Below are 26,834 nucleotides of genomic sequence, written 5' to 3' on the forward strand. Positions count from 1 at the left end.
TGAGATAGGCTGAGACGGAAGAGGGAGGAACTTAGGCATCTGCCCCCAGAGGGGTGGAGGGTAGACTGAAGAGAGAACTTCCCAGCTGGAGTTAGAAGGGAGAGATGGAAAGAGAGAAGTGTAAGAAAGATACCAGAGGCAGGGGAATGGAAAGAGTACTCTGAGATACCGCTGAAATCCGTCTCCGCCAACACAAAAGGGAGGGAATAAAGGAGTGGGTGACTCCAGGTGGGTGTGAATTGCCCAGGCATATTATATTGAGACCTAGGAGTTGTCACTAAATCTGGAAACATCTAAATTTTCACAGTAGAGAGGACCCCCCAGGTTTGCTGCCTTTCCCTTAGGGTCTCTGACACCTTCCTGAACATCTCTGTGCCCTCTTGTTCTTCCCTGAGACCATGTGCTAGGCCAGACCTCTGGACCTCTGGGCAGATGGATTCTTCCCAAGCCTGAGAGGAACTGTAGGAGTTCTCATGTCCTGTCCCCTACACACACGCACACACACTCATACACACACACACACACACAAACATGTCTAGCTTTGGGTCAGGAAATTCTAGGTAATGTATGACCATCTTGTTACCATTCTGACTGAGGACAAACCCAGGAGACAGTGACAATTTCCTTTCTTTTAGGGCTTCCAAAGCAGAGCACTTTGGGGCTAATCCTCTTTCCTGGCCCTCAGGAAAATGTAGTGGTCATGCCTGGCTTTGGGGAGAGGGGCCAAGGGTATAAGGAGGAAGGTGGTGGTGGTGATAGTAACTGGGGACCCCGGAAGAATGGGACGGTGGGTGGGTCAGAGACTGCCTACTTTACCTGACAGCTCACACTGGGTGGGGAGAAGACAGCTCAACTCTAACCCTGGTGGATTAGAGAGATTAAAGTGAGAAGAGAGAGAGATGTCTGAGGGACCAGGACCAAGAGGTGAAAAACAGGCGTCCTTGTGAAGGGGAGGCCTGGGGGTGGGTGGGGCCTGGGACCCAGGGATCCCTCTCCCTGGACCTTTCTAGAGAGTTTGGGGTGAGAAGGCAAAGGCTGGGAAAGAGGAGGTGAGTGTGTGTGAGTGTGTTGGTCCCTCTGTCTCTTCCTTGGCCCAACCCCTCCCCCTCACTTGCATTTCACCAGCTCCCAAGTCGGCCCTCTGGCTCCTAGCACCCCCACTATTGCGATGGGCACCCCCTCTCCTTACGGTGCTGCACAGTGACCTCTTCCAAGCCTTGCTGGGTAAGTAGCCCCAGTTTTCTGAGGGGCAGCAGTGACAAGGGCTGGCCTGTGCTTGCGAGGGCGATTACTGAACTTGGGGGCTGGTTGGGAACCTGGAAATCAGGGGTCAGTGTCCACCAGTGTTGACTGGAGGAGTTCCTCTTTTACCTGATGGGGATGGAGGTGAGGTGATGGCAGGGGTGGCCAGGGAGGCCTGGGGTGGGAGGGGTAACTCAAGCTCTGTTCCTGTGACAGACATCCTGGACTATTATGAGGCTTCCATCTCAGAGAGTCAGGTAAGGGAGTTGGGGGGTGGGCTCTGAATTCCTGAGGGTGCAGCAGGGCTGGAGGGGTGAGCAAACTACTGCTAATAAGAACCTGAGACTTGAGGGTCCCCGGGGACGGCCTCCTGAGTCAGAGGCAAGGGGAGTGCTCTCTTTCCAGTCCTGTAGTCCATTTGCTCTCCTGCTTCCCCCTCTTCTTTACCTGCCCCAGTTTCAGGCACTTAAGAGTCGAGGACACAATCAATTTTCAGGTTTCTTCCTATAAATCCTGAGGGAGCCCTAGGCCCCCAGGGATTCCATCCTGCCAGCCCCTCCCTCACTCCCTACCCCCTACCATGGCCTCTTTCCAGTATCTCAACCACCCTGGGTGCTCCCAGTCTTTGAGAGGCTGGGTGGGTGCTTCCTTCTCTGAGAAATAAACTCCCTCCTCGCTGCCTCTCTGCTGTCCTCGCTAGTGGCTGGCCGGGACTCCATGTTTGCCTCAGGGCCTCTGGGCTCCTGTCTCCATCTCCTTTCCCATTATCCGGGTTCCTGCCAGCGCGGAAGGAGTTAACTCTACCGAGGCACCCCCCCATTCTCGCTCTTCGCTACCTCCCTCCCTCCCCCTGCTTCCTCTCTCCTCCTCTCTCCCCTTCCCTCCTCGGCTCCACGGCTCCCTCGGCCGCTGCCGCCTCCGACCCCCCCACCCTACTCCCCCGCCACGGCCCCTAGCCCCTGGCCGTTAGGCAAGACCTTCCCCTACCCCGGGGCTCCCCGACATCCAGTTCCCCTCCCCCACCTTAGCTCATGCCCCAGCCCCCGAACCCCGGGGCTGCCAGCCCCCGGTGCCCCCGCCCCTCCTGAGAATCGGGGTGTACTCCCTAAGCCCCCTCCCCTCCACTGGGGACCCCTTTTAGGGCCCCCTTCCCCTCCCTCCCACGCTCCCCTACCCTTCCCTTCTCCAACCCCCTCTTTCCCCTCTCACCCCTCCCCCCATCCTGGCCCCCCCTGCAAAAGTGGGGTGCGGAGGGGGGAGGGGTGAGAACCCACGGAGGGGAGGAACGAAATTCCGATGAAGTCAGAGCCCCTTACCCGCCGCCGCGGCCAGGCCCCCCAACATGGACTGTCTCTGTATAGTGACAACCAAGGTAAGCATGATAGGGGAGCCTGTAAACTGGGGGGAGGGTATGAGTTCGTGGGGAGGGGTTAGTCAGGCCTAATCTGCGGCTGGGGGCCCTGGAATGAGAGCATCAGCAGATGGGAGGGGGGGGTCATAATTTAGTTTGGGGTTCACATCTGAGATAATGCTGGGTTTGGCCACAGGTGCCCCCTGGAGTGATCCCTTTGTACCTGTAGAGAAATGGAAAATTGGGGGGTATTCTGTGACTTGGGGATCTGGTGGATTTTGAGGTTCATCAATGATGTTGAGGGAGACTTATTTAAGGAGAAGCCTGGCTCACATGGGAGCCCTGCTTGGTGTATGTTAGAAGGTGGACTATGTGAGGGGGGGTTCCTCTTCCCTCCTGGGGGACAAGCTGGCTTCCAGTTGCCTTGTCCAATTTCAGGGGGCTCCTGGGTTGAAGGTAGAAGGTTACTGGTTGTGAGTACCTGACTGGTCTGGGGGTGTCAGCTGGCAGGGAAGGAGTGGGCCTTCAGATTATAAAAGAAGCATCTTATATGCATTTGGGGGTGCTCTTAATTTGAGGGGACTGTTAATTTCAGGGTCAGTCGTATGGAATAGGGATAGTTGGGAGTTGTCAGGGAACTGGAACCTGAGAGAATCACCTGAGGGATTGGACCAGGTGAGGTTAGGGTTGGGGTACTCCCTGGGGAGATAGGAGGCTGCAGCAGCTGAGGTTGCCAGCTTCTTTGGAAGAGGATGAGAGGCTTGGGGAGAGGGGATTTGAGGAGGGGTACCAGGTGCGTGGTGAAAATTTTTGGGGTGGCCCAGGCAGGTGTCCAGCATCCTCACTTCCTCCCACACTGTATCTACCCTGGTTGGGAAACAGGGAGACGAGCAGATGGAAGGGAATGTTCCTGTTACCCCTGACCCTTGGGATCAAGGTGGGGGAGGACACCTGGATTTAAAATTACTGGGGTGAAAAGGTGTAGGAGGAGGGCCAGGCAGGCAGCAGTGAAGATCTGTACAAGGGTGTCCCTGTGAGCCTGCCAAGTGCAGGAACTCCGGGATGGGGAACACTGGCAAGCTTCTGGTGGGCTGCAGAATACCTGGGTCTTGGCTCTAAGACTCTGGGACTGGAAAGCTGGAAGCCTGGAGGCTTGGGCGAGTGGCAGGCAGCTGGGGGTTGGGGGGTGGGACAGGAAGTGGGGGCCGGGGAGGCGGGGTCTGGGTGAGTCACAGGCTGGGGAGGGGGTTATATTTAGTGGGAACTGCAGATTCTCAGGGCAGGGAGCTGAGGACACACATGTTCCCTGCCACAAACTCACATACATGTATACACATGCATCTACACATGTGTTGTGCATGTGTGAGCATGGTTGGAGGAGACTGAAGGCTGAGGACCTCTAGGTCCAAGTCCCTACCCTCTCTTGAGGGCTACTTGCTTATCCTCCATTCTGTGGGCTTGGGCTTTCTCCCATATTCCTTCTTCTTCCCATGCAGTGGATTTTTGTGCCTCAGTTTCTCTGGCCTTCTCTCCTTTAAGGTCTGTCTGAGCCTCAGTTCCTCTTGACTCCTGCCCTTAGTCTGCCCCTTAGCCTTAGGCTTCCTGGCTATGGTCCCTTATGTGCAGGTGTACACAGAAAGCCAGTTGCAATGTGTGGGCTCTGCTTCCAACACGTGAACGCACATATGAGAGGGGGGGTGAGGGCCTTGTCTGCATTGGTAGCTATTCTGGGAGGGTGGGTTTATTCATCTCCCTTCAAGAATCCTGCTTCTTCGATGGAGCTCAGGGTTGAGCATCCCCGAAGGAAAGAGTCTTGCGCAGAGAGGATCATGCATTTTGGGGTTTTACAGAGGCGTGGAGACCCAGGCTTGCCACATTCCTTGGCCGGAAAACTTGTCAGTCTCGGATGGCGGGGACTCCAAGTCCCATAAGGCTTTGAGGCAGGAGAACCGTCAATGTTAGAGGGTTGCTGCCCCTCGGGCTGTTGGGAGTTGTGGTTCATCTCTATCCAGGGCAGCGGAGGGTTAGCTTTGGAAGAGCCAGCAGGGGGGGCACATGGCATTTGTTCCCCCAGAATGCTGGGTGGGGTAGAGGGTGCTCATGCTTTGCGGTCGTTGAGCTTCCCAGCTACATCTGATTCCTCCATCGTTCATCGCTTATATTTAGATTTCTGCCGCAGTAATTTAAGGAATATTTATTTAATGCCCACTATGTGCCAGGCCCTGTGCCTTGCGCTAACTCTGCCTTATAGCTATCACTTAATCTTACTCTGTGCCTCGCTCTCTGCCGGTGTTTCTGAGCATCTCTTTCTCCCACTCCGCCCCCGTCCCTCCCCCTACTCCCCGCGCTGCTGCCGCCGTTGCCATGGTAACCGGCGACGACTGAAGTTGCGTGGCGGACTTGAGGGCCGGGCGAGGGTGGCGGAGGGCGGAGCAGAACAAGTGGGGGAGGGAGGAAAGTGGGGAAAGACTGGGGGTATTTGGCTAGAGTCCCGGAGGCGAAGCGGTTAAACCCTCCGGGTGGTCCTTATTGGGCAAAGCTAAGGTGTCGGGGGCGGGGCAGTGTGGCCTACGGCCTCATTCATTGGTCGACTGGGGCGTGGCGGAGGGGGCAGTGTGGGCGAGGCCGGGGGAGCGAATGGGCGGGAAGTGGACGCAGGCGTGGTCTCCTGTAGGCAGGTGGGCGGGGTCTGGCTTACTCTACCAAGGGAGGCGGGCAAACAACCTCAGAAAGGGGTGGGGCCTTAGGACTGGGTAAATGAGGGCGGGGCTGACCCGGCAGGGGCGTGGCGTGGTCCCACGTGCAAAGAGGAGACAGGGTTTGAGGGGCCTGTTGTCTAAGAAACTGCGGGGAGCAGGGGTCTTTGGAAAGGAGAATCCGGGGGTTGGGAGATCTGACGTCTCAGTTTTCCTAAGATGGAGGACTGTTAAGATTTCATCAGAGCACAACCTCCTACCTCAACGCTATGTTCCAGGGAGACGGTTGCTAGGCGACGGCAAAGTCCTTGATTGCTGTGTTGCCAGGCAACGGGGAAACGGAAAATGGAGGGAAAAAGGAAATGGGGGATGGGGGAGGGTCTTAATGGCCATAGCGCCCACTGGTGGAGAACTAGGGCCTGTGCATTTTCTTTTCTGTAAGGAATTTCCAGTTCAACCCCTTCTGCACTGGCTCCCTCTGAGGATACAAGCATTCTATCCAGATATGAAACTAGGACCTTGGGGGTCATCGTGGGGGCGTATCTAACAGATTTCAGTCAACGGGAAGAGAGGGGGCATGTGTCAGGTTCTAGGGAAATCCCTCCTCTCTACCATTTGTAGGCATTTTAGAAAAGCCAGAGAAGCAGATTTTAGGAGATTGCTCGCTGGACTTTAAGAGTTGAAAAGGTGGGAGTTCAATGTGAGAATATTTAGAAGAGATGCTTTCGGGTTCAGTTTGGGACAAAATGGAAGAAATCAGAGGCAGTCATTTTGGGGTGTTACGGGAGATTTGTGGGCCACTGGAAATTGCAGGTCAGATCTTATTTTGGTAAATATTTTTTTGAGACGTAGGTGTGGGGGAGATAGATATATTTGGGAGTAATCTTCCAACAAAGTTGAAATTCAGAGTCATGGCGGGTGGGGGGGTAGAAATGTTGAGATGTAGGGGAGGGCAGCCAGAAAAGGGAATAATGTATACATTTAAAGAGTACAGAAAAGGAATAGAGAAATATCTCTTAGTCTAGAAGTCTGGTAATAAACTGAAGAGGTTGCAACTGAATTCAGAAGGTCAACTTTAAGGTCCCTTAAGTATTCCCTGAAATGGGATCTGGTGGTACTGGGGCATGGTATGTTAGAAAAGTCATGAGTATCTCATTAGGTTCAAGGATTTGGAGAGGGGACCCCAAATGAATTTGAGGACTGGTTATTTGGATGTTTACATTAGAACAAGGGTAATAGCTGCACTAATTTCAAGGTCTCTGTTAGCAGACTGGGGGAACAGATATAATTTTAAAAGGGATGATTTAAAGGGTAGATTAGTTTGAGGGCACAACAGGATCTGTGGTCCTTCAACTCTTGGAAAACGTTGTCTGGCTATCCTGTGGGGCTATACCGATGGTTAAAATAGGAGGCGTCTTGACATCTGTGGGGATGTTGTCTACATTAACAGTCATTGGGGAGGTTGGGTGCAGGGGATTGTGGGAGGCAGTTTAGACCCCTTGGGGGTCCTTCTGCGGGAGAAGTGCTGCTTGCTTCCCTGCCCCCTGAGAGTCCAGGGAGCTTTCGTAATAGGGGCTTGGTGATTTTAGGGGTGGGAGATTAGCTAGCATAAGGGATCCCAGAGAACCAGAGCGTTACATTGGTAATTTTAGGAATGTCTGTATTTGTGAATGAATAGGAGTATACTGTGCACGGTGGAGTTCACAGACAAACAGCTGGAACCGGGGAAGTTGATGGCTAAGAGGGTCTCCCCGCACCCCTTCTCTCCCATCGTGACGCTCTCCCGCACTGCGCAGGCGCCGTCACCCCCCCACCTCCGGCCGCAGCCTCCAGTTGCCGCGGCCGCCGCAGCCCCCGCCCCTCTGCCCCTCCCCCTCCCCAACCCCGGGACCCTTGCTCTCCCACCCATCCCCTCCCCTCAGTCCCCCTCCCCTTCTCCATGTCGACTCGGAACAGATTCGCCTCCATGTGTCTCTGCGTGGTACGTGCCGCGGTACGGGCTCCGGCCCCGCTCCCCTCTTTCCGGACCCCCCAAATCTCGGGGTGCAACCTTCAAGTGCTGTCGCTCTTCCTTCTGCTTGGCGGGGTCTTTGGGTGGCAGTGTCTCGCGGACAGGCGCAGTGGGTCGCCCCTCCTATGATCATTCACTTTCACTCACAACCCTCTATTCTGGGGGTGCAAGCCTCCGTTCCAGGTCATTCTCGCAACTGGGGCGGTGAAGAGAGGGCCAAAGGGAAAAGCAACAGCGACCCCAGGCCTTTGGCTTATCCTATGCCTGTACCTTAATAATATTACCTGTGCCTTAATATATTGGGGGTTCAGACTTGGTCCCAATTGCACTGGAGCTGTCGCTGGTCACGGCCCTGAGCCCCAGTAGCGTAAAGAGGGGACCCTCCTTCCTAGCCTGCCTTGCGTTAGTAGTCCTTTAGTCTGGGATGAGAGGTGCTGACCTCAACCCCCACCTCCCAGTTTGTAGTTTCCTAATGACTCTCCCACCCCCACCTCTCCAGAGGTTTTTCCTTACTACATTTACTTTAAAAATTTCCAGGGACTGAACATAGGCCCTAACCTCTTTCAGCCACATTCTGGGAACTCTGGTATCCTTTCCTTGTTCCCCATCTCCCTGACTTTGTCACTAGATCAGGAGGAGCCTTTTTCTCAGTCCCAGACACCCCACTCCCCACGGGGGTAGGGAAGGGAGAGGTGTCTGCAGTCTCAGTGTGCTACAAATTTTCTTTCATCTCCTCTTTAGAATAAACAATGAAATGTCCTTTTCCACGCTTCCATTTTCATTGTGTGCATCCTGACATTTCTTCATCGGGATTCAGGAATTTTCTCTGTGAGGTGGGGCGAAGATGGAGGGGCTTTGGGCTCAAACCCTCCCTGCTGCGTCCCAAACTCCAAAAACTTGAAGCTGCAACCCTTGGTCCTGCCTCAGTTGTCACGCAGGGAATTGGGGGCTTTGTGAAGAGAGAAGAGAGCAATCTCCTTGTCTCCTTCTTCCCTCCCTGGTCCCTCCAGTTTTGGGGCTCTGTCCCTCAGCTCTTGCACTATCCAGGCTGAAGACCACCTTTTCAGAATGTGGCACAACAACCTCTTTCAGTTCATCAAATTCTGTTACCCAAGAGGGCCCAGCTTGGAGGAGGATTATTTAATTTCTACTTCCCCTAACTTCCCTTTTCCACTTTTTGTGTTCTTCGTATGGAAACCTGGAGGGAGCTAGGAGTTTTTCCTCCAAGTCTGTCTCCAAGGCCAGAAAACAAAGTGTACCTTGATGAGCCCCTTTTCTTTCTTTAAGACTTCAAACATATCAAGGTGGGACTTCCCTGGTAGGGTCCAGTGGTTATGACTCCACACTTCCACTGCAGGGGGCGTGGATTTGATTCCTGGTCAGGGAACTAAGATCCTGCATGCTTAATGGTGCAGCCTTAAAACAAAGTGTATCAAGGTGCTCCTTGATCTCAGCTGTCTCTGTGTTCTGGATTGGAGACTCTTAATGGACCATTTTCCTCTTCCTATCCTCTTACTTTGTCCTTAACCATGGCCAAAGTGGACTACATCCTCAGCCTTGGTTCCTCATCCTCAGAATTTTCAGAATCATACTCTGTGTCAGGCATTGACCTTGATAAGCTTCCTCCAGTTTGATTTTGTAACTGTTGTCCTCCGAATGTTGGGGTCCTCTCAGCTTTTCAGATACTTTTTTTGAGAGGGAAATCTTGCCTTCTCTTTTTACCCATGTGTACTGGGGAGCGTATTCTGTCTTCTGCAGTCTCTGAGAGAGCCCTACACATGGTAACCTCCCCTTCCTCCACAGAACCTGGCCTTGGGGAGGGTTTGCTTCTGTGAGGGGCAGAGGCGCTACCCTTCATTACTGTTTCCAGCTGCCCTCCTCTCTGGTCCCTCCGTTAATCTCATTTACTGGAGTCTGTATTAAGCTAGTAAGGGAGGCCCTTGAGATGGCATGCAGTGAGTTAGGAAGGGGAATCAGGGGTCAGGTTGGGTCTTTCACTCGTAAAGGCCAAAGGGAGACCAGGAATTTACTCTGAGGTTCTACCCACTTCCGCAGTCACTGAACCTGGAAGCTGGCATCCATTCTTGCCCCCTTTCTGAGCCCTACCATCTCTGTTCCTCCCCCACCCTCCCCCTTCTTCTAGTATATCCGATTAGCTGGCTGGCCTCTGGGCATTTGTAGAGGTGGGGGAGTCCTGGGGCCCCCTTGCCGAAGACTTGGGAACCAGCAAGGCCAGCTGGACCGGTTTAACTTTGTCCTGCCAGGGGGGCTGGTGCCAAGTACCTGCTAGTTGAAGGGCTTGACTGCGGTCCCTGCCCGGGGCATGCAAAGTGTTGGGGAGTGATTTCTTCCTGGGGCAGAGGCTGCAGTAGGGAGACTGAGGCAAGGAGGCTGGAGTGGGGTGGGATGGAGTACCGAATGGGAGAAGCAACTCGAAGGAGGGAGGTTACAACACGGGGAATGGGCTTAAGGTATAGAGGAAGCTGGGGGTGGGGGGAAGCTGATGAGGTAAGCAAAGATGCTGGGGATGGAGGTAGAGAAGGGGAGGGGTGCACGTGGCCGAGGGGCTGGAGCTCTGGGGAAGGGATGAAGAAACGGACTTCAGAAGAGGGGTGTGCTGGGGAGAAGGCTGGGGTCCTAGGCTGGGAGTTGGAAGAGTTGCGGGGAGGGTGCGGATTTGGGAAGAGAGGAGAGGTGCCAAGGACCTGGCGGGAGAGGGGGCTGTGGGGAGGGTGGAGAGAGGGGAGCCAATGGGCTGGAGGACAGGGAGGGGGAGGAGCTGGTCAGGCCCCAGGGCCTTCCGCACTGCACAGGCTGGGGAGCGGAGGCGCGGCCGGGGCGGGCCGCCTGGAGCCCGAGGCGCTGGGCCGGCCCCCGTGACGCCTCCGTCCCCGTCCCCAGAAATACCGCTACCAAGATGAAGACACGCCCCCTCTGGAGCACAGCCCGGCCCACCTCCCCAACCAGGTAAACGCCCCCGAGCTGGTGCACGTGGCGGAGAGGAACTTGTCCCACCTCGAGGCCGTCCAAGGGGTCGTGGGCCACGCCCACTTCTCCCCCATCAAGGTAGGAGACTCAGGCGGCCCCCTCCCCAGTGCAGCCCTCGGAGCCTCGGAGCTACAACTATCCCCAAGGCCCGGTAGGGCGAGAGCCAGAGGTGGGGGGTGGCTGGGACTGGAGGGCTGGGCTTGGGCTCCTGGGGCCAGGGGAGGGGGCATTGGGGGCGTTGGAAACACCTGGTTCCCAAAGAGGAGAAACAGAGGCTAGGCAAGTGGCAGAGGGTGTAGAGTTTACAGCCGTTGTGTGTGTGCGTGTGTGTCTGCGTGTGTGCGCGCGCACGTGCGTTGAGATGTGTGCGTTCCCCAGGATGCTCCCCGCGCCCGGGCCCTCTTCATTCCTTCACACACCCCCACCTCCGTTTCCATTTTCTGTGTCCTGAGCTCTGTTCAGAACTCCTGCTGCCCTCATTTGCTCTTGGCCCTTCGCTGCCTCCTCCCCCCGCTTCCGGCCTCTGGGCCTGGCTCTCCAGCCTTTTCCATCTGCCTGGCCTGAGATTTCTGGTTGCCCGGCGTTTCTGCCTCTGTCCCCTGCCTCGGCCTTTGCACCCTCCTGTGCCCTCCCTCCTCGCTGCCTTTTCCTCTCTGCTGGCTGGTGCTGGATGCTGTCTCTCTCTTCCTCCCACGCACTCTCCTTCTTCCTCTCCCCGATCCCCAGCTCAGGCTCTGGCCAGGATGAGTCCTCTGCCTGGGTCAGCCGGCTCCCTTTCTCCCTACTCATCACTTCTGTCCTTTCCTCCTATGCCTTCTCTCTCTCCTCCTCTTGGATTCTACCTCCATGCAGATTTCTTTCTGTGCTCCTCCCCGGGCATTATTATTCACCACCACCTGTTTCCCCTTCTTTTCTGTGCCTACAGTATGTTTTCCCTTCTCCAGTCCTGGGGAGGCCCTGTTTTTGAGATTTTCCATTCTCCAGGCCACTTCCCATCTTCTTCCCCCTCAGTCTCCTCTTCTGGGGGTGTAGGCTGGGAGGAATGAAGTGTACCAGGCTGGCTGTGAGATTCAGAGGAACACTGGGGTCAGGGGTGAGATTCTAGGATCTTGTGGGATGTCCCGGCAAGGGGGAAGTTGTCGACGTTTCACCAAGAAGATGGAGAGGAGGTTCCTGAGTTCCTGAGCCTGGGAATAAGGAGGCAGAGGCTGGGCTGCAGTAGGTTCTGGGGTGAGAAGGAGGTGGTAGGAGAGTAGTTGGAGAGGGAAATACAATTTTCCTGCAGGTAGAAAAGTGGAGAGACGAGAGGAAGCCTAGAGGTCCTAGGACAGGAGACAGGCAAGGATGAGATGTGGTATCAGGGAGGAGGTTGAGCTGATCGAGAGCAAGGAGAGGAAGAGATGAGTGCAGAGGATTCCTGTGGATGGCTGAGGGCTGCAAGGACTAAGGAAAGAAGACTAGAGATGCTTTTTTTTCCTCAAGATGGGGCCATTCAGTCCCCAGGGGAGGAGAAGAGGAGCGAAAGTGGTCGTACAGAGGTAGGGAGACTTGGAATCTGCATCCAGGAAGCAGAGGGAAGTGAGTGCTGGAGGCCCTGGGTGTAGGAGGGAGGACCCACAACAAGGCCTGAGCCGGGGGACAGGAGAAGCCTCAGTTTTCAGAGGGTTGAGAATGAAGGATTGTGATTTGGGTATAGAATCTTGAGGGTCAGAGAATGAAGTAAGAGAGAGTGGTGGTGATCTCTCTGAGGAATCATAAGTTAGGATGGAGGATAAGAGCAGGAGACTGATGCCGAATGGGCCTGGACAGGGGCACAGGGCGGGGAAGAGGATGGAGAATGGAGGCTGGGGTTGGAAGATATATCGTGTCGGGTGGAGAGAGGGGTGTTTTATCTACAGCTACGCAGATGAGATGAGATGAAGGTAGTTGGGGATAAAAGATGGAGCCTGGGGCAGGAACGTCTAGGGTAAGGATGGGGATGGCAATTGAGGACAGGCTGTGGGACAGAGGAGGGACACGCGGATGGGATGTTGGCAGTCAGTGGCTATTGGCTGGACAGTAGCATTTGCTGAGATTTGAAGGGTCAGAGAATGGATTTAATATATTTATGGGTATGAAATCTATTACGGAGCTTGAAAATATGTAGTACTGAGATATCGCAGTAGGAGAGAAGAAAGACCCCTTGGGAAGGAGAGAGCGAGGAGTCTGGGGAATCCTTGATGAGTGCCTTGCGCTTGGTAGGCTCCAAATAAATATTTGTTTAAGGAGGAGACAGGTTGGGGACCCCGGAAGGAGGCTTTTGGCTGCCTTCCCCCATTGCTATGGAAACATGGCTTCGGTTGCCCTGGCAACTGGGGAAGCCCCTAGGACCGGCCTAAAGCGGCCCTGCCCTAGAATCTAGAGACCCTGCTGTGTCGAGGCGACTGACGTCAGGGAACTGGGCACACCCCACTTTAACCCTTTCCCGGATGAAATAGGCCAGGGGTGGGGGTAAGAGTAATGAGAGACTAGGACCCGGATGTCTTTCACCACTCCCCTTTCCTGACGTTCTTTCCACTGCGTAGGGTGAGGGGCTTAAGGGAGGGTGGAAGGAAGGTTATTCAGGAGGCGCTGCGCCCTCAAACCTCTTCAGCCAGGACTTCTTTCGGCCGGGCTACCTGGGGCGGGAGGGGGGGCGGGGCCTTTGGGAATCTGGTCGCTCTTAGGCCACGCCCCATCTCCTCCTCCCGTTGTCCTGGCGACAGGCCTCCAGGAGGTGGGTCTCCCCAGGCCTTGGCTGGGCTTAGATACCGTTGCTTGGCAACAGAATCCCAAGAGGAAGGAGTAGATTGAATGGTGGGTGAGCGAGAAGGAGGGTGGGGCCTGCATCTTGGGGAACCCCGGATTCCAGGGGCCCAGGGTTTAGGGCACATGTGTGTGAAAATGAGGGGCAAGTCTGAGGGAGGGTTATGAAAAGATCTGGGTGTTGATGGGTAGATAGGGACAGGGATGGGGTAGGACCTAATGGACAGGAGCCCTGTGGTATGTGTGTGTAGTACATAAGGCATGTAGCACTCTGTGGTGTTACATCCGGTGAGAAGCTCCCCCCCCCTAGCCGGCCCCCCCCACTCCCGGCTCTATACCATCTGCTGCTCCCCCATCTGGCTGTCTCTCTCTTCCTGCTTCTCAGACACCTCCTTCCACATGCAGGGGGCCTGGGCTGGGCAGAGTTGGGGCCAGCACGTGTACCTGTGTGTTTGTAACGTGGATCAAGGCTGGGTCCTTCAGAGAGTTGAGGGGAACAGAGCGGGCCAGGTTAAGAGGCTGAGAGGGTAGCCATGGTGGGGGGGTCTCTTGGTTACGGGCTCCCTCTTGAGCCAAGGCTCAGGCAGCTTTTCATCTCCTTTTTTCCCTCACAGGCCAATTCTCCCCCTGTGATTGTCAACACAGATACCCTAGAAGCCCCAGGATATGTGAGTTGTTTAGATTTTGGGGCTTTTACAGAAGGGAGGAGGGAAGGCCAAGTCCCAGCAGCAGGGTAAGGTCAGGTGCTCAGGCAGGAAGTCTGTCTCATGGCTTTTGTGTTTCTGGCCCGTGCTGGAGTTGCAGGTGAACGGGACAGAGGGGGAAATGGAATACGAGGAGATCACATTGGAAAGGGTGAGCAGGCTCATGCAGCCCAGGTCCTCCCCCCTTGCCCCCTGTCTGTGCTTCTCTCTGTGCCCGTGTTTTCTCAGTGGCCAGCCTCTTAACCCTGTCCCTTCCTGCTCCGGTCACAGCTCCCCAACCCTCTCCCCTCCCCTCTCACCCAGTCTAGAGTAGGCGGTGAGGGGAGCTGACCCTCTTCCCCTCCTTCTGCCCAGGGTAACTCAGGTCTGGGCTTCAGCATCGCAGGTGGCACTGATAACCCCCACATCGGCGATGACCCTTCCATCTTCATCACCAAGATCATTCCCGGTGGGGCTGCAGCCCAGGACGGCCGTCTCAGGTGGGGAGAGGAGACGGGTTAGGATGCTGGCTCCCTTGAAAGGGAGGACCAGGGCGGCAGGAAGCTCCTGGCTCAGGCCCACCTTGCTGCCCTCAGGGTCAACGATAGCATCTTGTTTGTCAATGAAGTGGACGTGCGGGAGGTGACCCACTCAGCGGCGGTGGAGGCCCTCAAAGAGGCAGGCTCTATTGTCCGCCTCTACGTCATGCGCCGGAAGCCTCCGGCTGAGAAGCTCATGGAGATCAAGCTCATCAAGGGGCCTAAAGGTAGCGACCCAATTAGGTTGCCACCCCCCTCCCGCTATCCTCTGCCCCAGGGGACCTGGGGACCCACCTCTGCCCTCCCTCCACCCAGGTCTTGGCTTCAGCATCGCTGGAGGTGTCGGGAACCAACATATCCCTGGAGATAACAGCATCTATGTGACCAAGATTATCGAAGGGGGTGCTGCCCACAAGGACGGGAGGTTACAGATCGGAGACAAGATCCTAGCGGTGAGTGGGGGCCCCCATCACTCTTCTAGCCCACACCTGGGTCTTGCCTGCTGGCCTGGTGCCTGCTCAACCTTCCTGATGGGCTCGCCCTCAGCACGTCCATCTTGAGGTTGTTTCCGGTTCTGTCTGAGCTCTGCTTCCCTTGGCCCCAGGTCAACAGCGTGGGGCTGGAGGACGTCATGCATGAGGATGCCGTGGCAGCCCTGAAGAACACGTACGATGTGGTCTACCTAAAGGTGGCCAAGCCCAGCAATGCCTACCTGAGTGACAGCTATGCTCCCCCAGACATCACGACCTGTGAGAGCCCTCCAAACCCTGGAGCTCCCCATGCCCCCCACCAGTCACCCCATGACATCCCCATTGACCCTGCCTCTTCAGATCCTTCCCCTGAACTGGCCAGAACCTCTATCACTTCCTTTAGTTGGAGAATAGATGGAAAATTGGTCACCGTCAAAGAACTAGAAAAGATTGTCAATAGTCCCTCCCCCCGAAGGCACTAGATGGTTTTATGGCTAATTTTATCAAATCCTCATGGACTAGGTAATTCTTATGCTTTTTCTGAGCATAGGGGAAGATAAAACGTTTCATATTTCATTTTATAAGGGCATCTGAAAATGGTCACAAGGATAATGTAAGAAAGTAGGGAGCTCCCTGGTGACCTAGTGGTTAGGATTCAGGGCTTTCATTGCTGTGGCCTGAATTCAGTCCCTGTCAGGGAACTAAGATCCTGCAACCCCATGGTTCAGCCAAAAAAAAAAGAGGAAAGTATAGGTTAATTTTGCTTCTGAACAGAGATGTAAAAGTTTCTAATGACATAGTTGCAAAACAAACACAGGGGCATATTAAGGGAGTAACGTTGTCACAAAGTTGGGTTCATTTCAGGGAATTAAAGGTGTTTCCATATTATGAAACCTCTAAGTATGAGTCATTGTATTTAAAAAGTTAAGGGAGGGAAGGACTTCTTTGGCAGTCCAGCAGTTAAGACTCCATGCTTCCACTCCAGGGGCCACCAGTTCGATCCCTGATCCCTGGTCTTTGGGGAGCTAAGATCCCATCTGCCACGTGGCTTGGCAAAAAAAAAAAGGTAGAAAAAACAGTAAGTTCATTTCACACAGATGTGGGAAAGGCATTTGATGAAATTCAACGTCATATTCTGAAAGGGAAACTTAGTATACTAGGAACAGAGGAGTTTTCCTTAACATGATTGAAAAGTGTTATCAGAAATCAACAGTGAACACATTGTAATGATAAAATCCTATCTGTGTGTCCATTAAGTTAGGAACTAGGCAAGGAAGCCTCTTCCTGCTACTGTTAGTCCACATTGCTTTAGAGCAGGGTTTCTCAACGTTGGGGCTATTCACATTTTTGTACTTGGCAATTCTTTGTTGTGGGGGGCGTTGTTCTGTGCACTATAGTATGTTTAACAGCAGCCTTGGCCTCTACCAGATGACAGTGGTACCCTTCCCCTCCAGTCAGAACAACCAAAAGTGTCTTTCAGTTCAGTTCAGTTCAGTCGCTCAGTCGTATCCGACTCTTTGCAACCCCATGAATCACAGCACGCCAGGCCTCCCTGTCCATCACCAACTCCGGGAGTTCACTCAAACTCAAGTCCATTGAGTCGGTGATGCCATCCAGCCATCTCATCCTCTGTCGTCCCCTTTTCCAAATGTCCCCTGGGGGTGAGGGGGGCTGCAAAATTACCCTGCTGCGAATCACTGCTGTAAAGATTTCAGGCAGGGTAGCAAGAGAAAAAAGAATAAATGTTACATTTCAGTGGGGAGAATCAAACTTATTGTTATTTATAAGTTATACTTATGTCCATCTAGATTAAAATTTAAGTAAATTAAATGAAAACCTTAAAAATAATAGGTAGGGTTAAGAATGTGGCTATATGTAAGATAAAAAGCATGAACTAGTGACTTCCTAGCAATAAGAAAATATAATGGGTAAAAAGATCCTTTTTGCTATAGGAAAAAAGCTATAAAATTTTTAGAGGACTTCCCTGGTGGCTCAGTGGTTAAGACTTCACCTTCCAGTGCAGAGGGTATGAGTTCAATCCCTGGTCAGGGATCTATGATTCCATATGCTTCTCAGCCAAAAAACCAAAACATGAAGCAGAAGCAATATTGTAACAAATTCAATAAAGACTTTAAAAATGGTTCACATTAAAAACATCTCTAAAAAAATTCTTAGAAAGATAAGCTTGATCAGAGGGCAGATTTATATCAGTAAATGACCTGTGTCAGATTTATATCAGGTAAATGATGAAACTTTACTGAAGGGCATAAAAGAACACTAAAGAACTGGAAAGTCACAGCATGTTTCCTGATGCAAAAAACATAATATGCTAAAGATCTCAACCCTCTCCAAGTTTTTCTCTAATTTTATGCAATCCTCATCAGAATGTTAATGTTCACCACCCCCCACCCCCAACTGGAAAATTACATTTGGGAGAAGAGCTAAGAAATTTTTGGAAAAGAATGAGATGTGACTACTTCATCCAAATCTGAAATCATACTGTAAGACCATATTAAAATCACATGGCCTTGTTTCTAGACACTATAACCTATCAGAGGGAACCTTGGCTCCTTGGAGAAAGGGCCAGATCTAAGACTTGAGCAAGGAATGTGTAAGATGAACTTGTAACATCTTTCATATTAGCAAAACTCTTTGTGACCCCATGGACTGTGGCCCATTGGGCTCCTCTGTCCGTGGAAGTCTCCAGGCTAAACTGGAGTGGGTTGCCATGCCCTACTCCGGGGGATCTTCCTGACCCAGGGATCGGACCCAGGTCTCCTGTATTGCAGGTGCATTCTTTACCATCTGAACCACCAAGTTTTCACTTGAGAACTTTCCCATTTTCTAGCAAAAGCATTAAAAGAACAAGTTATCTTTTAAACCTTTAAAAAAAGAAGAAAGCAAGGAAGATATTCAAGGGTTGTGTCAAAGGCAGGAGCCAAGTTGAAACTGGCCATTCAACCAAAACTCAGTAAATATTTAAAAATCTACAGGATTATAAGGATACTTCAAAACAACTAGGTACCTTTGGAAGATGCTAGGGAACTTGTACATTCTGAATACTGGCAAGCAAAGGGTAAGAGTCAAGCATTTATTCTCTTTTCCTATGCATATTGCACCGTAGAGTGACCAGTGGTTGACCGGGGAACATTCTTTTTTACAGACAAATTCTGACTAATAAATGTTCCTTCCTCAAAAAAAAAAAAAAAAATATACATGGGCACTATTTGCCATCCTCAGTGAACTGTCAAGTCCAGGCAGTGATGGTCAGTGGCTGCTAAAACTCTTAGGTGAGAGGCTAATGGCGAGCTTTATAATGAATGGATCAGGCTGACAACACCCCAACCTATGGATTTGTATCTCAAAAAACGCAACCTGACATCGCATCATGTCGTGATGCAGAAAGTATGCAGCAGCATCTAGGAAATAATTCTGTCAAAAATTGAACTTGAGTCTCTACACAGGTGACCACTTGACAGGAGATGCAGGGCAGGGATGTAAGCAGTGATCTACTTGTTAGGGTTTCCCACTATTTCCTAAAAGAAGGTGGGAAATTCTGCTAGACAAATGACCTAGTTTTCTCACCAAGTGAATGACCAGGAAGTGGGGGAAACAGGGAGAGGAATTTTATAGATGATATGAGAGATGGTTCAACTGAACTAAAAGCCCCAAAGCCTGGTATTAATATTCCCCTTGGCTCCATACCCCTGGCATACCTAGGTCATGTACCCTTCAGATCCACTCGCCCCTAGGAGAACCCACCCCTACCATGCCCTTTGAATTCCTGCTCCCTGACATTGCTGTGACCATCATGTTCCCTTACACCCCAGCCTTGTTTCTCTGGCATAGTGACGTGCCCTTCCCCTGAGCCTGGTTCTGCTGCTTTCCTCGGGAGGAGGTGGAGTGGTGGGCGTTGTCTCCCTCCGTGCATTTTCCATTGCATCCGTCCTTCCGCCCATGTCTTCCCTCAGCTTATTCCCAGCACCTGGACAATGAGATCAGTCACAGCAGCTACCTGGGCACTGACTACCCCACCGCCATGACCCCCACCTCCCCTCGGCGCTACTCCCCCGTGGCCAAGGACCTGCTGGGGGAGGAAGACGTCCCCCGAGAACCGAGGCGGATTGTGATCCACCGGGGCTCCACGGGCCTGGGCTTCAACATCGTGGGTGGCGAGGACGGTGAAGGCATCTTCATCTCCTTCATCCTGGCCGGCGGCCCCGCAGACCTCAGTGGGGAGCTGCGGAAGGGGGACCAGATCCTCTCGGTAAGGGAAGACCAGCCCCTGCCCGGACCACCCCCTCCCCTCCAGCCAGGGCTCATGTAGGCTGGAGCCCGGCCCCCATCTCCAGTGACTCAAGCTCTCCCCGCTCTCTCTAGGTCAATGGCGTTGACCTCCGCAATGCCAGCCACGAGCAGGCTGCCATTGCCCTGAAGAATGCGGGTCAGACAGTCACGATCATCGCTCAGTATAAACCCGAAGGTACTGGGCCCGAGACATGGGTTCAATCCCTGGGTCAGGAAGATTCCCCTGGAGAAGGAAATGGCTACCCATTCCAGGATTCTTGCCTGGGAAATCCCATGGACAGAGGAGCCTGGCGGGCTACAGTTCATGAGTTTGCAAAGAGTTAGACACAGCTGAGTAACTAAACAGAAATAACCAAGCCTGAAGCTCCGCCTCTCAGATGGTGCTCAGAACTCTGTCTCCTGGCTTCTGCAGAGTTCGGGGGAGGGGGAGGGGAGAGGCTGACAGTAGGGAGGGAGACAGTAGGGAGGCCAGAGCTCAGGAACCTTCTTGTCCTTCCTCAGAGTACAGCCGGTTCGAGGCCAAGATCCATGACCTTCGGGAACAGCTCATGAACAGCAGCCTGGGTTCAGGGACTGCCTCCTTGCGGAGCAACCCCAAAAGGGGTTTCTATATCAGGTCGGATGCTTCCTGGCTGGGCCCCTCTTCATTTCATGGCCCCTCATCCCCCAGCCAGCTCTCCCTCCTCAGTCTTGCCTGGCTCTTGTCCTACCTCCCACTCCAGGGCTGGAGACGCATAGGTTAGCATTGAGAAACACTCCCTAGCGACTAGAAAACAGCCTCAGCCTCAGTGATCCCTACTGCTTCCTAGCCCCTAGTCACCCTGGCAACTCCCCCAGGACCCCCAGCTGCCACACAGTCTGGTAACTCAAAGGTTAATGCCTGGCAGAGCAGGGGGCCTCTCAACTTTTGGAATATTGCCCAGCCCCATGGGATAACACATTCCAGGGGAAGTGGACCACCGCTCTCTCCAAGCTGACCCTGTCTCCCAGGTGGCATTTTGCTACCTTCTTAGGGCTCCTCCCACTGGCTCCTCTTTCTTGTCTGCCCAGGTGTAGGCGATTTGTCTGAGCTTCTTCCCCTCCCTCCCTCTGGGCTCCCGGTCTGCTCACATGGCCTCCCCTTCTGCTCGCTCTGCCAGTGTCTCTCAGAGCATTCAGCCCAGGCCTGACCTCTTCCCCATGGTCCAGACCTGCAGCTCCAGCCATCTGCTTTCTGGACACATCCCTGGGTTGTCCCACAGGTGTTCATACTCAGCATGCCCCAGAGCTAGCTCACCTCTTCTCCTGTGCGCTCGTGCTCTCTGTCCTGCCCGGTCGGTGTCTCTTTTCCTGAATGGCACCACTGTCTGCCGAGACACCTGGCTCAAACCGGAGCCTCGCTCGGCCCTTCTCTCTTTGTCGGGTCCAGTTAGCTCCCGGGGCTGGTCAGTTCTGACTCCCAGATGATGCTGATGATCCTGGAGTCCCTTCCCATCTTTCTAGCCCTGGTGCTTTGCTTGGCATCTCTGGTGTCTCTGCAGTCATTCCTTCCCTTGTCCTGACCCTGGAGTTGTCACTTACAGGTTGTCACTTAAGGCTACTCTACTGCTGAGGGTAGCTGGACTTGGGTCCGTGTTACCCCTGTGACTGGCGTGCATGCATGTGGCAGCTGCTTTCTTAGGAGGGTGCTGTTCTCAATCTTACTCTCAAAATCGCCCCCGATCCGTAGGCTGTCTGATCCCTGACACAGCGAGGATTGAATGGCTGTTCATAGTTGTAGAGCTTTAGGTTCCCATACAGTTCTGGGGTTCATCAGAATCCACAGCATCTCTGGGAAAGCCACCAGTGGCCATGCGGGTCTGTAGACCCCTAGGCAGAACCTCTGGGCTCTCAGGGGCCTTGGCCCTCACCAGACTGACTGGAGGCTACCTGCCCTCCAGGGCCCTGTTTGACTATGACAAGACCAAGGACTGCGGCTTCCTGAGCCAGGCCCTGAGCTTCCGCTTCGGGGACGTGCTTCATGTCATTGATGCCAGCGATGAGGAGTGGTGGCAGGCACGGCGGGTCCACTCCGACAGCGAGACTGATGACATCGGCTTTATCCCCAGCAAGCGGCGGTGAGCCTTCTTGCCCCTGAAGCTCCCAAGGGCCCCAGGGTGGGCAGCCAGCAGGGAGGGTGTGGGTCCACCCCCAACTTCTTGGGGATCTGTCTGCTGACCCTTTGTGGGCACCACGACTCACATGAGCCCTTGGGACAAACACCGCATTTAGGAGCGTGGGGCCAGGGGCTGCTGGGAGACGGAGTTCTCGGCTGCCCTGGGGGTAGGGGCAAGAGGGCCCTTCACTGGGCATTTCTCTACCCCCATCCCTCCATGTATTCCTCAGGGTTGAGCGACGGGAGTGGTCACGGTTAAAGGCCAAGGTAAGTGGAGAAGGCCGGGAGCTCTGGTGCAAGAGCGGAGGTGGGCAGGGCGGTGGAGCTCGTGGGTCTGAACTCCTGACCAACTGCATGGCCTCCTCTGTCTCCCTAGGATTGGGGCTCCAGCTCTGGATCACAGGGTAGGTTGGGTCAGTTTGGGAAGACCTGCGGGGAGAGGGGCCCTGGGCTTCTCTTGAGTCCTCGGGAAGGCCGGTGGGGGCCCTGTATCCCCTGCCTCCAAGGCACTTGTAGATGCCCTGCCTCCTGTTAGGTCGAGAAGACTCGGTTCTGAGCTACGAGACGGTGACACAGATGGAAGGTGAGCCCTGGCAGCGCGCCCTGGCCCAGCCCCCTGCCCCGGCTCTGCCCCTCCCCCCTGCCTGACCCTGATCTCTGCCACTGCCTGACCACCACGCTCTCCTCAGTGCACTATGCTCGCCCCATCATTATCCTCGGGCCCACCAAGGACCGCGCCAACGATGATCTCCTCTCCGAGTTCCCCGACAAGTTCGGATCCTGTGTTCCCCGTAAGTGCAGGGCCTTGGGGGGCGGTGGGGGGTGGGGCCCAAGGGGTCACAGGCAGAGTCACTTCCGAACACAGGGGTTCTCAGACAAGGGTGCTGCTCAGCCACCCTCACGTCCACCGGGACCGTCCCAGGCCGGAGACTCGGACGACCCAGAGGTGCTGGGGGAGGCAGCTCCACCCCTCTCTCCTGGCCTCGGTCTCCCCAGCAGCCCCCTTCCCTGGAGGACCAGCTGGGCTCTCCTGGGGGGTCGCTGTAGGCAAGGTTGAAGCTGGAGGGATGGTGGTTAGATCTTTGGTGGGTGGGGTGACTTCCTGGCAGATACGACGCGGCCCAAGCGGGAATACGAGATAGATGGCCGGGATTACCACTTTGTGTCGTCCCGGGAGAAAATGGAGAAGGACATTCAGGCCCACAAGTTCATCGAGGCCGGCCAGTACAATAGCCACCTGTATGGAACCAGCGTCCAGTCCGTGCGAGAGGTGGCAGAGCAGGTAGGAGCCACGGCCCGTCCTCCTCCTCCTTCCCCCCATGGCCTTCCTCAGCTCTCTAACTCTCTTTCTCTCTCTGTCTCTCTCCCTGCTGGGTCTCCACTCCACCTCCTCCTCCTCTTGGGCAACTCTGTCTGACTGCCTGCTCTCTGGTGCCCTGCTCCCCCACCCCTCCTCCCTTGGTCCCTGACCCCAAACTCCATGCTGCCATCTGTCCCCTCTTCCCTCTCCTTGCCCCGTTTCACCTCTCTTCCTGTGGCCTTGTCCTTGGTGGCTTGGCCCCCCACAACTCGGGCCCTCCCTCCTGCTGGCTTCCCTTTGGCCCTCTCCCCTCTCCCCTCACCTTTCCTGGGGTCTCCACTTGCCTCTCCCACTCCTCTGCCCTCACCTTCTCCCTGCTGCCGCCACCCTGCCCTCTTCCCTCCACGGCCCCTTTCTCCATCTGCCTCTCCTCCCTCCCATCTGTCTCTCCTTGTTCCTTCCATCTGTCTGTCCTCTGTCCGTCCTCCCTGCCCTCCCCTCTATCCTACTTCCTTTCTCCTTCCTTTTCTTGCCCCACCTGCCTGGCTCCGCCCCCTTGGCCTTGCTCTGCGCCATCTTTTGGGTCCCCTCCCTGCCTGTCCTCCCTGTTCCCTCCATCCCCTCCCTCCTGTGCGGGCCCCTCCCTTGCTCTCCGTCTGTCCCTATCCTTTTTTCACTCTGTCTGTCTATACCCTTCCTGCCTCCACTGTCTTTGCCCACGCGTCTTTTGATATCCATCTCATTTCCCTTTTGGCCAATCTCATGTCTTCCACTTTTCCACGTCCTGTGTGTGGGTCCTGTCCTGCCACCTCTGTCTGTCCTTCCCCACCACCTGCTGGTCCCCCTCCACCCACCCTGCCTGCCCCCAGGGGAAGCACTGCATCCTCGATGTCTCGGCCAATGCCGTGCGGCGGCTGCAGGCGGCCCACCTGCACCCTATCGCCATCTTCATCCGCCCCCGCTCCCTGGAGAATGTTCTGTGAGTATGGTCTCAGGGGGTTTCCCCTCGGCTCTCCCACACCAAGCCCCGAGCCTTAGATGGCCTCTGTGTTGAGCTCTTCCGTCAGAACTCTGGACAGCAGCTCCAGCAGCCTTTGAAGGGAATTGGAGTTAGAACCCAGAGGGCCCAGGGAAGCCCAGGCCTCTTCCCTCCTCTTCTGCCCTGGGCTAGGCGGGACTACAACTCCCAGCAACCCCTGGGGCACACACCTGCTAGGCATTGGGGCTCTTGGGAGTTAGAGTCAATCCCTTCACTGGGCTGCTGGCTGGAAGGATGAGGTTCTGGAGAGGTCCCTGAAGTGGCCACACCTGGCTGGGGTGGGTCGTGGGGAGGGGGCCCATCTGTGGCCCCAGAGGGTATTGGGAATTGTATTTTTTGCTTCATGCTCTAAATAAGAAAATAGTGGGGACATCCTTGGTGGTCAAGTGACTAAGATTCTGTACTTTCAATGCATGGGGCCCAGGTTCATTCCCTGGTCAGGAAACTAGATCCCACATGCCCCATCTAAGACCTGGTGCAGTCAAATAAATATTTTTAAAAAAATTAAAAAAAGAAAATAGTGGTTGCAACTTAACATCCCTGGACAGAGGAGATCAAGGCAGGGCAGGACCCACCCTCAGGTCTGTGTCTCTCTCACTCTCCACAGAGAGATTAATAAGCGGATCACAGAGGAGCAAGCCCGCAAAGCCTTCGACAGAGCCACCAAGCTGGAGCAGGAATTCACAGAGTGCTTCTCAGGTGAGGCTGTGGCTAGCCCGTGGCCAGCACAGGAGGTGCCTTTGGCACAGATTCAAAAGCGGGGCCCCCACAGGGTGGGTGGTTTAGAAGGAGGTATCCCCTTTGGGTGGGTGCATCCCATGGCTCATGGACTGGAGAATTAGGAGAAGGTGCCCTTTGCCCTGGGCCTGACTCCCTGCCCCCGCCCCCAGCCATCGTGGAGGGCGACAGCTTTGAGGAGATCTACCACAAGGTGAAGCGAGTCATCGAGGACCTCTCAGGCCCCTACATCTGGGTCCCTGCCCGAGAGAGACTCTGATTCCTGCCCTGGCTTGGCCTGGACTCGCCCTGCCTCTACCGCCTGGGCCCTTGGTCTGGACTGAATTGCCCAAGCCCTTCCAACCCCCAGCCTCCCTCCCACCCCTTCTTATTTATTTCCTTTCTAACTGGATCCAGCCCATTGGAGGGGGGACACTCCTCTGCATGTATCCCTGCACCCCAGAACTGGGCTGCGGAACCCCAGGAACCCGGGGTCTGAGGGGGAGCCCCGGGCTCCTGATCCCGAGCCCTGGTTCCTTAGGACCCCTTGCTCCTGCCCCTGCCCGCCCCCAACGCACACACAGACCCACTGGGGGGCCACCTGCTCTCCCCCATCTCCTCCCACACACTTTCCGAAAGTCAGGGCCCCCCTCCAGGAGCACCCATTGCAGGGCTGCAGGCCTCCGCGCTCCCCCCGAGGCAGGGTCTGGGGTCACTCCTGACCCCATCATAACTCCCCAGGTCCCTTGATTTCTCATTTTTTTTTCCATTTTTTTCTTCTCAAAGGTGGTTTTGGGGGGATTAGTGGGGGGATTCCACCATGGGCCCCCTGCCTTCCACATGCCCCCTACCTTTTTTCTTTGCCGGTTTGCATGAGTGGAAGGTCTAACTGTGGCTTTTTTTTTTTTTCCTGGGATTTTTTTCTTTTTTTTTTTTTCCTTTTTTCTTTTGGGAACGGGGAGGGATGGGTCTAGGGAGTGGGAATGTTGGGGGGGAGGGTAGGGGGGGCAGGGTTGGGGGTCGGGTGTCTGGGAGCCAGGGGAAGACTGGAAATGCTGCCGCCTTCTGCAATTTATTTATTTTTTCTTTCGAGAGAGTGAAAGGAAGAGACGGATACTTGAAACCCAGTGTGTGGCCTGGTTATTTGGGACCCGGGTGAGGAGGGAGACCCGGGTGGGAGTATAGGGATGGGTCTGGTAAAGTCAGATCCTTCTCCCCCCACACCCATCACCTCCCCGGAGACACAACAGAATGGCCTGAAGGGGGCCTTGGAGGAATCTGCAGATCAAGGCTCCAGCAAAGAATGGGCCTGGGGTGGGGGCGGGGCTGGAGTTCCATCCTAGGTCCCTGATAGAGCCAGGAAGAGGAACTGCAAACGTAGCCCAGCCCTGACCCCTCTTCTGAGCCGTCTCAGCCTTGTCGGGCAGCCTAGAGTCTGCTGTCAGTCTCTAAAGAAAAACAGAAGACAGTTCATTCATGTTCATGGAGCTCTGTGGACAGAGCTGGGCTCTGGCAATGACCTTCACAGAAGTGTGCCCATAAGAAATGCTGCATAATTATTCATTGGATTTCTTTTTTTTTTTTAATTTGATTTCTCTATGTCTGCCCCCTCTCTGTAGGAGATATTTGAAGCAATTTTGCAGATAATAAGGGTGGGGAAATAGAATGCGATACCAAAGATAAAAATAGAAACAGATGTGTTAGCTATGAGGATGAATATGATTTCTGAACTCCCTGGTACACAAGGCAAAAAGGGAAATGCTGCTGCTGCTAAGTCGCTTCAGTCGTGTCCAACTCTGTGCGACCCCATAGACGGCGGCCCACCAGGCTCCCCCGTCCCTGGGATTCTCCAGGCAAGAACACTGGAGTGGGTTGCCATTTCCTTCTCCAAAAGGGAAAAGTGAAAGTGAAGTCGCTCAGTCATGTCTGACTCTTCTCGACCCCATGGTCTGCAGCCTACCAGGCTCCTCCATCCATGGGATTTTCCAGGCAAGAGTACTGGAGTGGGGTGCCATTGCCTTCTCCAAAAGGGGGCAATGGTCCATTATATATATGTATATGTGCATATGTGTATGTATGTGCGCTTCCCTCTTGGTGCAGATGGTAAAGACTGCCTGCAATGCAGGAGACCCTGGTTTGATCCCTGGGTCAGGGAAGATCCTCTGGAAAAGGTAATGGCAACCCACTCCAATATTCTTGCCTGGAGAATCCCATGGACTGAGGAGCTGGCAGACTACATCCATGGGGTCCCAAAGAGTCCAACATGACTAAGCGACTAAGAATGCATACGTGCATATATGTATATGCATACATATAAAATATATTACGAAGGAGAAAATGTGGTTCTTTCAGGGAGTCAGATGTTCCTGGCTTTTGGTCCTAACTGAAGCTTCTCAGGTGCTCTGTTGGATACTGTTCCCAGCTTCCCTTCTGCCACAGTTCATATGCTTGACAGGCTCCTCTTACTCCAGCCTCAACTACAGCATAAATGAGCCATTGCTGGCACCTCTGGGGGGATCCCACCTACCCATTTCTCTCTCATTCAGGGACCCCAGAAAGGAAGGCTGAGGTG

The 26,834-nt window shown here is 54.4% G+C and overlaps 1 protein-coding gene across 15 annotated transcripts; it reads left to right on the forward strand.

Moving 5' to 3' along the window:
* Positions 1-1,130: 1,130 nt before the first annotated feature.
* On the forward strand, positions 1,131-25,385 carry DLG4 (discs large MAGUK scaffold protein 4). Of its 15 annotated transcripts, none has more exons than XM_086359268.1 (21): positions 1,131-1,224; positions 1,459-1,499; positions 10,202-10,366; positions 13,687-13,740; positions 13,868-13,927; positions 14,131-14,255; positions 14,352-14,521; positions 14,610-14,746; positions 14,899-15,043; positions 18,736-19,031; positions 19,145-19,247; positions 19,574-19,688; positions 20,992-21,168; positions 21,437-21,473; positions 21,583-21,610; positions 21,742-21,789; positions 21,896-21,997; positions 22,316-22,488; positions 23,376-23,485; positions 24,153-24,244; positions 24,436-25,385. In XM_086359268.1, exons 5-21 carry the CDS (start codon positions 13,898-13,900, stop codon positions 24,540-24,542), a joined length of 1,995 nt encoding a protein of 664 aa, XP_086215394.1. In that variant the 5' UTR covers positions 1,131-1,224; positions 1,459-1,499; positions 10,202-10,366; positions 13,687-13,740; positions 13,868-13,897; the 3' UTR covers positions 24,543-25,385. The 15 variants fall into 15 exon arrangements, 13 of the variants coding, with proteins under 13 accessions (XP_086215394.1, XP_086215395.1, XP_086215392.1 ...); XM_086359269.1 differs by having other exon boundaries at positions 10,202-10,267; XM_086359266.1 differs by having other exon boundaries at positions 1,132-1,224; positions 13,877-13,927.
* Positions 25,386-26,834: the final 1,449 nt, after the last annotated feature.

The sequence above is a fragment of the Bos grunniens genome, chromosome 19 (genome assembly GCF_055505025.1).
Source record: "Bos grunniens cultivar Pamir isolate PY7600 chromosome 19, Bosgru_T2T1.0, whole genome shotgun sequence".
NCBI lineage: Eukaryota > Metazoa > Chordata > Mammalia > Artiodactyla > Bovidae > Bos > Bos grunniens.

What these genes read in the sequence shown, in the direction of transcription:
- DLG4 (XM_086359257.1), top strand. Translation starts at nt 7,229, where the DNA reads ATGTCGACTCGGAACAGATTCGCCTCCATGTGTCTCTGCGTG. An exon ending in GACGGTGACACAGATGGAAG is followed by an intron (nt 21,790 to 21,895) that starts GTGAGCCCTGGC and finishes CGCTCTCCTCAG; the next exon opens with TGCACTATGCTCGCCCCATC. An exon ending in CGCTCCCTGGAGAATGTTCT is followed by an intron (nt 23,486 to 24,152) that starts GTGAGTATGGTC and finishes CACTCTCCACAG; the next exon opens with AGAGATTAATAAGCGGATCA.